We start from the raw sequence: 9,969 nt of genomic DNA, 5'->3' as shown, positions 1-9,969 counted from the left end.
GGAGCCTGACTCGGGGCTCCATCCCACGACCCTGAGATCATGACCGGAGCCGAAACCACGAGGCAGACACTTAACCAGCTGCGCCTCCCAGGCACTCCTGAAGTTTTCTTAGTATTTATCCTTCTGAGGCTGTCTTCCAGTTTCTTCCATGTGGTAGCAGGTGTCAGGAGTTCCTCCCTTTTAAGGCCGAATAATAACAATTCCATTGTAGGTTGCATTGTTAGGGTTCTCTGGGAAACAGAACATACCTACAGATATGTGTGTAAATGGAGACAGACGAGGAGATTGATTATAGGAATTGGTCCATGCACTTGTCTCCACAAGTCTCCAAGATGTCCCACAGTCTGCCCTCTGTGGGCTGGAGGCCCAGAAAACTGGTGGTGTGGTTCAGTCTGAGTCTGACGGCCAGAGCGGCAGGAGGGCTGACTCGCAAAAGCAGGAGAAGCTGGATGTTCCACTCAGGCAGGGAGCAAACTCGTTCTTCCTCTTCCTCTTTTTGTTTTATTGGGGCCCTCAACAGATTGGGCAATGCCCACCTGCCTTGGCGAGGACGATTTCCCTGCTCAGTTTATGGAATCAGCTGCTTATCTTTTGCAGGGACGCTCTCACAGACACATCCAGAAGTAAGGTCTGACCAGCTGCCTGGGTGCCCTTAGCCCAGTCAAGCTGACACGTACCATTAACTACCGCAGATGTATATACGATGTTTCGTTTATCCATCTGTCCACTGGTGTACATTTGGGTTGTTTCTACCTTTTACGTATTGTGAATAATGCTGCTAGGAACACGGGTGTACGAATATCTGTTCAGGTCCCTGATTTTCAGTTCTTTTAGGTACAGACAGAATTGGAACCGCTGGGTCATATGGTCATTCTGTGCCTGCTTTCTGCAGGAATCTCCATGCTGTTTTCCATAGCAGGCTTCAGTGTTCCACGGTCCCACCAGCTGTGCGCAGCGTCCCAATTTCTCCACATCTTCCCTAACACTTGTTCTCTGTGTTTTTTTTTTTTTATCATAGCCACCCTAATGGGTGTGAAATGATAGATCATTGTGGTTTTGACTTGCATTTTCCTAACGATTAGTGATGTTGAGCATCTTTTCATGTTTTTCTTTGTCATGTGTGTATCTTTTTTGGTAAAATGTCTATTCGAGTTCTTTGCCCACTTCTGAATTGGGTTGTTTATTTTTGTTGCTGTTGAGCTGTAGTGATTATATATTCTGGATATGAATCCCTTATCAGGGACGCCTGGGTGGCTCAGTCAGTTAAGCGTCTGCCTTCGGCTCAGGTCATGGTCCCAGGGTCCTGGGATCGAGTCCCGCATCGGGCTCCCTGCTCAACGGGGAGCCTGCTTCTCCCTCTACCTCTTCCCCTGCTCATGCTCTCTCTCTCTCTCCAATAAATAAATAATCCCTCATCAGATATAGGATTTGTGAATATTTTCTTCCAGTCTGTGGGGTGCCTTCTCACCCTGCTGATGGTGTGCTTTGATGCACAAGGGATATTTATTTTATACTTGGGTTATAGTCTGATCCTTCTTGATTTCTTTTCTTGCTCACATTGTTCCAGCCTCAGACCCTGGGAGCTCTGTCAGGTGGCTGGGTTTACATTTACGACATTAGGGCACCTGGGTGGCTCAGTCGTTGAGCGTCTGCCTTCGGCTCAGGTCATGATCCCGGGATCCTGGGATCGAGCCCCACATCGGGCTCCCTGCTCAGCGGGGAGTCTGCTTCTCCCTCTCCCACTCCCCCTGCTTGTGTTCCTGCTCTCGCTGTGTCTCTCTCTGTCAAATAAATAAATAAAATCTTTAAAAAAAAATAAAATACATTTACGACATTACTTGCTGCTCTCTAGTTGTGCTGCTTTTCTTAGGCTTCCTTCTTCTTTCCTGAGTTCTGTTGGGTTCATTACATTTTCTTTATTCCTTTTTCCCTCCTAGATATGGAAGTTACACAATCCATTTCTTTTTTTTTTTTTAAGATTTATTTATTTATTTATTTGACAGAGGGAGAGAGAAAGAACACAAGCAGGGGGAGAGGCAGGCTCCCTGCCGAGCAAGGAACCCGATGCGGGACTCGATCCCAGGACCCTGGGATCATGACCTGAGCCGAAGGCAGCCGCTTAACCGACTGAGCCACCCAGGCGCCCCACACAATCCATTTCTATTATTTTAGTGGTTAACTTAAAGTTCCACATACACTGTAATCTCGGTGACCAGCTCTGGCCATTCCTGAACGCTGCTGGGGCCTTATACTCGCATCCCTTCCCCATCTGCCGTGGTTGCTGGTCCAGAGCTTGGGTTTGTTTTTACGCCCCTTGTCCAGGCTGGGCTCCCCCGAGCAGACCCCGAAACAAAGACTCAAGACTATAGGACACGGAGTTTTTCCTGGGGTTGTAGGGGGTGAGAGGGGTGGGAAGGAGGCATTCCTGGGCCTGAGCAGGTGACACTGTGGGCAACGAAAGGGGCTCAGCACACCGGGACCCTGAGGAGACCGCGGCGCGGGGTGCAGCACCGTCGCTGGTGGGCAAGGAGGCTGGCTGCAGGCACCGTGCAGAGTGTGGGTCCTGGACTGTGGCCTGCCCTGTGCTGGCTTAGGACACCTCAGGCAGAAGCTGCAGGAGGAGGGGCAGCTATGAGAACCACTGGTAGGTGTAGAGTCTCACGCCTGCCTCGGTTATGCTCCAGCCCCTCAAAGGAGCCCCTGGGGCTGCCCGTGCTCCCCCAGCTCCTGCCACCTCGGTCCATTGGTCCCTTCATCCTTCACTGTCCTTGAGCTGTCAGACCCAAGTCGTCCCCAGCTGGGTTATGCTCAGCGGGGAGCCTGCTTCTCCCTCTACCTCTTCCCCTGCTCATGCTCTCTCTCGAATAAATAAATAATCCCTCATCAGATACAGGATTTGTGAATATTTTCTTCAACCTCTGGTTGTTGGCCTAGTGGCTAGGAGGGGAGGTGGATGTCCTAATGGGGATAAGTGTTGCCTGGGGGGGTTGGCGGGGAGGCCTCAGGGTTCTATTTCAGCTGAGGGGGGGGTGCAGCTCTTCCCAGGGAGAGGTGAGCAAACCCTGAAGGTGCAGAAGGTTCAGGGGGAGTCTGGGCCTTAGAGCTGAGGGGGACAGCCACCTGGATGTCCCCCCACACACGGCAAGGTCCCCGCTTTCCCCAGCAGGGTCCTGACAACAGGTCAGGTGCTGGGCAGCCGCCACCTGGTCCCTCATCCCCCTCCTGCCCAATCCGGGACGGTGACTGTTGCAGCAGGTGAACCACCAGGGAGGAGTGTGTGCCTACCCCCAGTGGTGGCTTGTCGCAGACGGCCGGTGAGGAATCCATCTCTAATACCCCTTCTAGTTGTGCATTGGGTCCTACGGAAGCTGACCCCGAGATGGAGTTTGGGTACAAGCTGTGCACAAGGGGTCAACCCCAGAGACAGGGAGGGAGGCAGGATTGGGCAGAGGGAAGTCCGGCTGTGCTGCCTGAAGCCTCGGGCCAGCCATGGGGACTCAGCCTGCATGAAATTACCCGTTCAGAGGTTCTACCTGGGGCCACAGTGGCTGGCGACCTGGGTCTGTACCTGAGGCTGCCCTGGAAGGGTGGGGGCCTTGTGCTCTTGTCTCACTGGGGACCCCCCAGCGCCAGTGTCTATGGGTTTCTTCCCTCTTCCGGGGAGGGGTCACTGGGGAGGCACTTGCTGGTGGGAAGGGGCTGGGATCACTTTGTCACCCACGCAGCCTTTCACTACACCCTGGCCTGGATCTCCAGTCTGTGAGTTCAGCAGCTCCCTTCGGGTGCCCATGCCTCCTTCCTGCCCGGAGGAAATTCCATGTGCCCTGCAGTTGGGAGGGTGGTCCCGAAGGCCCAGACACAGATGCCCAGGTGCTTGGGGCATACTGCCTTCAGGGGCCTTCTGAATCAGTCGGAATCTCCAGAAAAACAGGCCAGTAAGAGAGGGAGGGAGAGAGAGAGTGAGGGAGAGAGGTTGATTTATTTTAAGGAATTGGCTCCCTTTGTGGCGATTGTGGGGCTGGTGAGTTCACAGGGCTGAGACCCAGGGAGGAGCTGATGTTGCAGCTCAAACCCAGAGGCCCTCTGGAGCAGAATTCCCTCCTCCTCTGGGGAGCTCACTCTTTTTCTCTTAAGGTCTTCAACTGATTGGAGGAGGCCCACCCACATTATCAGGGTCATCTGCTTTATTCAAAGTCTACTGATTTATTTTTTTTTTAAAGATTTTATTTATTTATTTGACACAGAGAGAGACGGCGAGAGAGGGAACACAAGCAGGGGGAGTGGGAGAGGGAGAAGCAGGCTTCTCGCGGAGCAGGGAGCCCGATGCGGGGCTCGATCCCAGGACCCTGGGACCATGACCTGAGCCGAAGGCAGACGCTTAATGACTGAGCCACCCAGGCGCTCTAGGATGGTCAGTTTTATATGTGAGGTTTTTTTTTTTTTTTTTTTTTACCATATTAAAAAGATCGTGGTATGTAACATGTTCAGTAAATGTCACTTCTCCCTGAGTAATAGTTCATGTTGATTTTGCCACTGTAATCAATAAATATATGAACAAAACCCCCTTCTTAACGGCATCTAGACTAGTGTCTGAGCAGAAGTCTGGGCTCTGCAGTCTAGCTAGACGCACGAAATTAGCCCTCCTGCCTGCTTTCTCCTCAGGCCCCTGCCCTGTCTCGCGGCCGGTGCCCATTGGCTTCCTGCCTCACATGTTTGGGCTTGTAGAGGGGACTAGTTTATTGAAATGTTTCTGACTCCTGTTCTAGTTTGAGGTTTTCAAGGGAAGGGAGTGGGAGAGTCTCTTCTCATCGTCACAAAGCCTGAAACCAGAACCAGAGAGAGTAGCCAGGGCAAAGGTAGGGGACCATCCCCCAGACCTGGAGCCCGCTTCCTCTTCAACCCTGTCCCCTGGGCCTTCTGGCCTGGTGCCCGCTGGAGCCATGCTGTCCGTCAGCACAAATCTTGCGGCCTCAGCAGCTGGACTGGGCCTCAGTGGGGAGTGTCCCGGAGGCTTCAGACATTCCGGCAGGCCCAGAGCCGGGCTGGTGGGGGCACGGCACATCTCACCTGCTCAGATCACCAGGCAGTCATGGGCTGGGGCAGGCGTGTGTCTGTGTGACTCTGGGGGGCCATGCACAGGCGTGAGGGTATGAGGTGGGGGCACCCATCTGTGACTATCCCTGGGGGGGAGCTGGAGGCTGGGATGGGAGGAGTCCCCTCAGCCCACGAGGCTCCCACCTGTAACCGCAAGCCTCTGAGCCCTGTGGCCAGGCCAGTGGGTTTTGTGCCCCGTGCTGGGGTGGGAGGGAGGAGGCCCTCGGTGGAGGGGAGGGTGGGTGCCTGTGCCCAGGGGCTGAGCGCACGTCCGCAGTCTTGTGTGCGTGCTATTCAGGCAGCTCGTCACCGAACAGCCAGGCCGTGAGGCTCCCTCGGGAGCCAGCTTTGCTGTTCTGAGTGCAAGGGAGGTCAGGTTTATCCGAGAAACCCCAGAATAGCCCCTGGCTGCTCAGAGGAAACCTGGTCTGGCCTCCTGGTGGCCAGTCTGGCCCCCTGGTCCTGTCTGTCTTGCCCTCCGGCCCCCACCCCATGGCCAGTTGTCCCCTCCCCGGACTGCCGACTTCCAGCCCCTTCTGCACAGGGTGGCCAGAGGGATGCATTCGTTCTCTCAGCCTGTCTTTAGAGACTGCTTGCAAAGCACTGGGCCCATAGGGATATGGGGGTGTCACGGGCCCAGGGTGGGCATTCAGAAAGAACGCTCGTACGTGAGTGCTGGCAGGGCCACTGCGAGGGTCCCGCGGCAGAGCGGGGGAAGGGCAGCCGCTGCCGAGAAGGGGATTGGAGGAGGCCGACCCGGTGAAGAGGAGGCAGCAAAGGGAGAAGGCGTGTCCGAGCACGCCGGGCCTCCCGGGCCACCCGGCAGCCCCTTTCCCACCCTTGGCCCTCAGCCCATGGTGTCTGTCTGTGCTCTGGCTCCGGAGGCCTGAGGCTGGGGTGGGGCCTTCGCCGGGACCTAGGCTCCGAAAGGGAGCTTCGGGGTGAGGGGATGCTCATGCCAAGGAGGGCCAGAAAGGGGCCGAGTGTGGGGAAGGGCCAAGCCTGTCCCGAAATAGGGCCGCAGGATCTCCTAGCCATACAAGGACCGTGGAATCTGGACTCTGGGGACCCCAGGCAGCTGGACCCAGCTAAAATGCGGCTGACACCCCTCTGCCCCTAGTCACCGGTGCCACTGTGCAGTGCTCTCCCAGCCGGCCGCAGACATGGTAAGCCTGCTCCCGGCACCCGGCACCGCCCCTGGTGGGCTGGCTGGGTGGTGGAGTGGGCGCTGGGAGCAGTGCCCGGGGGTGGGGGGGGGGACACAGAGAACGGGACAGGGCCTCCAAGCACAGGCACAGGCTGGGGCCTTACCCACGGGTGCGAGTGCCTCTCTGGGAACCGAGGGAGAAGTTCAGCAAGGCTGGAGGGAGAGGGCGGAGTGCGGTGGCCATGGCTGAGCCCTGCTGGCTGCTGATGCCACCCTCGCTCTGGTGGCCGGGATGGGGGAGCCCTTTCTGAAAGCTGCCATGGCAGTGGTAGGCCACCCCCAGAAACGCCAGAACAGGCTGGGGTCCTTCGCTCTCACCCGGGTCATGCTCCCCCATGGCGTCCTTCACCTGGTCTCACCTGGTGTCCACTGCCTCCGCCCCAGAGCCTGGGCCCACCTGACCCTCCCTCATGTGACTGGCCTGAGCCTTGGTGCCTCACACCTGGCCTCTGCCTCGTGTGTCCTTCCCCTGAAGCTGCCTGACAGAGTCCCACGCAGCCCTCGAGACCCATCCCTTGTGCCACCTTATCCGGAAGCTGCTCTGGGCTGGGGGCCTCCTTCTTTAACCACAGGCCCTGAAGGGTTGCCAAGTGGATGTACGGGGTGGGGTGTCGTGTGTGCTGGGGCCTCCACCCTCCCTCAGACTGAGGGGCAGAGGAGGCCCCGGTGAGGCTGGGCCGGCGTCCCTGCAGACGGAGCGCCTGACAGCCGAGCAGATCAAGGAGTACAAGGGGGTCTTTGAGATGTTCGACGAGGAGGGCAACGGGGAGGTGAAGACTGGAGAGCTGGAGCGGCTCATGAGCCTGCTGGGCATCAATCCCACCAAGAGTGAGCTGGCCTCCATGGCCAAGGACGTGGACAGAGACAGTGAGGCCGGGCGGGGGGGCAGTCCTGGGGGGGGGGTCACCTGTGTGAGCGGGGAGGGCCGCACCAGCTCACCCTCATGCGGCCCGCCCTGCTGCTTGCTCCCTGCAGACAAAGGATTCTTCAACTGTGACAGCTTCCTGGCCCTGATGGGGATTTACTGGGAGAAGGCCCAGAACCAGGAGGGCGAGCTGAGGGCGGCGTTCCGTGTCTTCGACAAGGAGGGCAAGGGTTACATCGACTGGGACGCGCTCAAGTAGGGCCTGGGGCCGCGGAGGGGTGGGCGAGGGCCAGAACCCTAGGCGCCGCCACTCAGCGCGGGGGCCCCGCAGGTACGTGCTCACGAACGCAGGTGAGCCCCTCAGTGAGGCCGAGGCCGAGCAGATGATGAAGGAGGCTGACAAGGACGGGGATGGGACCATTGACTACGAGGGTGAGTGAGGAGCGGGCCTGGGGGCGGGGGGGCGGGGGGCGGGGCCAGGCTGGTGGCTGACCTGTCCTCCGGCTCCTAGAGTTTGTGGCCATGATGACCGGAGAGTCCTTCAAGCTGGTCCAGTAGGAGCAGGTGCTGTGGCCATGGGAGGCCTGCCCGAAGAAGGCCACTGCTGGCTGCCGCCCACCCCATCCGGCCCCACCTCTGGCCAATAAACACTCCCGCCAGACTGCTGTGTGCTTCGCTGTTCCTACCTAGCCCAGAAAGGCTCGCAAGGATCTGGGACTGGAGAAAAGAGAGGGTTTTCCTAGGGCAGCCATGGCACATGGCCCGTCACTCCTGCTGTGACATCTGACACCACCCACTGCTCAGCTCTGGGCTCTGGACACCAACCTGAAAGCCAGATTGGGGGCAGGTCGAAGACTACCACTTGCCCTTCTGCCCGCACTGGGGGCGGGGTGGCTACCCACAGGCCCCTCCCAGAGCCTTTTCCTACAGATGGAGATCACTTAGGTACAAACTTTATTCTCTCTCCAAAAAGCTGGGGGTGTCACAGCCAGCCCCGAGCCCTGAGGCTTAGGCCTGTGGGGTCAGGGCTGAATGTAGCAGCCTATGTGTGCATGCTCTGGTGTGTGTGGGTGCATGTGTGTGGCCAACACAGGGCCAGCTGGCTGGGCTGCCTGGCGTTACAAAGCAACAAGGCCAGGGCTGCAGCAATGTGCTGGACGGGCTGGCCTTCCCTGGGGAAGGATGGCAGGGATGTGCTGGGGGGTCCCTGGCTGCAAGGGTCCTTGCACCGGTCCCCTCTGAGCATAGGGTAGCTGGCAGAATTGGGAGGTTCAAGAGAGTTTTCCTCTGCCTTTGAGGGGTACCAGGGCTATAGCCAGGGATGTTGGGCATTGGCGCCTGGCTCCTGAAGCCCTGCCGATGTCTCTAGGCCTCAGGCCCCAGGGAGAGGACTGGGTTACTAAGAGGGGGGTGGCTCTTCCTGGCTGGGTTTGGCCATCTTGACAGCCTCTTCATAGGAGGGTGGCAGCTCAGGGGCATACAGGCTGTAGGCAGGAGGGGTCATGGAGTCGAGGTCCAGCTCCCCAAAGGGAAGGGGCAGCCGCATGCCCAGTGGGTACTGCACAGAGCTGTAAGCTGCAGGGAACCAGAGTGGGTTTGTGGGGATGAGTCTGCTCTCACCTGCCCCCCACTCGCCCCCTGCAGGCAGGCAAGCCAACAGGTGAGGTCTGCAGGCACTCACAAGTCACCGTGCTGTGCACTGGGCTGTCACTATCCATAGGGCTGACCGTCAGGTCACAAGGCTGAGGTGTTGGTGGCAGGTGTGGCTGGCTGTGTACCCGTTTCCGGAGGCAGCAGAACCGGACACAGCTGGCTGTGACCCCACACAGCAGCAGCAGAAGGACAGCGAGTAAGATAAGCCTGTGCAGGGAGGAGCAAGACCCTACCACTGGACTGACCCTTGGCCACTGGGCACCACCCAAGACAGGACAATGGGCAGGATAAAAGAAAACCAGAGAATGTCTCTCCAGGCCGGAGACCTCCTTCCAGGCCAGAGCTGGGCCTGAGGAGCCCGCCGTCCTGGCATCCTGCTGCCGGGTCTGTCCTGGCTCTCTCCAGGGCTGGCCACAAGTGCCTTGGGCTCATTCCCAGGACACACCGTCCCAGGCCATCCACACAATCCTGTGCCCAGACCAATGACCATGTTCACAGGGGCCTCCTGCAGGGGTGAGGAAGGAGGGGGTGGGAAGTGGGAAAGCGGGCTATGAAGGGAAGTCCTGCCAAGGGCCTGCGTGCCCAGAGCAGTCCCGGGCTGGCGCAGGGCCCACAAGAGAGGCCGCCCTGGTGCTGAGGGCAGGAAGCAGGGGCCAGCCTGGGAGGCTGCTGAGGGCCCCAGCGCCTTCCTATCAGCGCCCGGAAGGGGACAGTGCTGGCGACTCCTCATCCGTGGAGCCAGGAGGGGTGGGGGTCTGGTGGGCCTGGCCGGGGGAGAACGCCGCGGCCTGCACTTACCCCACGTGCCACAGGCTGCTCCAGCGGGCCTGCGGCGGGCACCTGCGGGGACGGCGACACCTGGAGCAGGCGGGGCACCAGCCGGGCCGACGGCCCCGCCCGAGCCTCCCCCACAGGGCGGGGCCAGGCCCCGGCTCCCACCCCCCTGACTTACAAGTCCGAGGGGTCGCAGCTGCCGTCCGCGAAGCCCAGCGCCACCTGTGGGGACAGGGGTGAGCCCGGGCCGGGGCGCGCCGAGCGCAGACCCGCCCCGCGGTCCCCGAGCCGAGCGCCGGCCACCCACCTGCGGCAGCGGCAGGAGCGACGGCAGCAGTAGGAGCGCCCGGGAGGCCGGCGCCCCCACCACCATGCT

At 59.2% G+C, this 9,969-nt stretch overlaps 2 protein-coding genes across 2 annotated transcripts; one reads left to right on the top strand and one right to left on the bottom strand.

Annotated features, from left to right (window-relative positions):
* Positions 1 to 6,533: 6,533 nt before the first annotated feature.
* CALML6 (calmodulin like 6) lies at positions 6,534 to 7,724 on the top strand. Its single transcript, XM_088022866.1, has 5 exons — positions 6,534 to 6,569; positions 6,994 to 7,168; positions 7,277 to 7,421; positions 7,498 to 7,598; positions 7,678 to 7,724. Exons 1-5 carry the CDS (start codon positions 6,534 to 6,536, stop codon positions 7,722 to 7,724), a joined length of 504 nt encoding a protein of 167 aa, XP_087878992.1.
* A 383-nt stretch (positions 7,725 to 8,107) lies between these two features.
* On the bottom strand, positions 8,108 to 9,969 carry TMEM52 (transmembrane protein 52). Its single transcript, XM_028108169.2, has 5 exons — positions 9,901 to 9,969; positions 9,772 to 9,815; positions 9,618 to 9,659; positions 8,848 to 9,026; positions 8,108 to 8,741 (listed from the first exon to the last, which is right to left on the bottom strand). Exons 1-5 carry the CDS (start codon positions 9,964 to 9,966, stop codon positions 8,566 to 8,568), a joined length of 507 nt encoding a protein of 168 aa, XP_027963970.1. The 5' UTR covers positions 9,967 to 9,969; the 3' UTR covers positions 8,108 to 8,565.

Source organism: Eumetopias jubatus, unplaced genomic scaffold, assembly GCF_037043125.1.
Source record: "Eumetopias jubatus isolate StellerSeaLion01/CBP00866 unplaced genomic scaffold, mEumJub1_p1.0 scaffold_4, whole genome shotgun sequence".
NCBI lineage: Eukaryota > Metazoa > Chordata > Mammalia > Carnivora > Otariidae > Eumetopias > Eumetopias jubatus.
The sequence above is the reverse complement of the archived record's forward strand: the minus strand, read 5'-3'. Positions and strand labels throughout refer to the sequence as shown.

Coding starts and splice junctions, on each gene's coding strand:
- CALML6 (XM_088022866.1), top strand. CDS start 6,534: ATGGGGGAGCCCTTTCTGAAAGCTGCCATGGCAGTG. Junction 6,570..6,993: donor TGAAAGCTGCCATGGCAGTG/GTAGGCCACCCC, acceptor GCGTCCCTGCAG/ACGGAGCGCCTGACAGCCGA. Junction 7,422..7,497: donor ATCGACTGGGACGCGCTCAA/GTAGGGCCTGGG, acceptor GGGGCCCCGCAG/GTACGTGCTCACGAACGCAG.
- TMEM52 (XM_028108169.2), bottom strand. CDS start 9,966: ATGGTGGTGGGGGCGCCGGCCTCCCGGGCGCTCCTACTGCTGCCGTCG. Junction 9,660..9,771: donor AGCTGCGACCCCTCGGACTT/GTAAGTCAGGGG, acceptor CCGTCCCCGCAG/GTGCCCGCCGCAGGCCCGCT. Junction 9,027..9,617: donor AGCAGCCTGTGGCACGTGGG/GTAAGTGCAGGC, acceptor CTCCCTGCACAG/GCTTATCTTACTCGCTGTCC.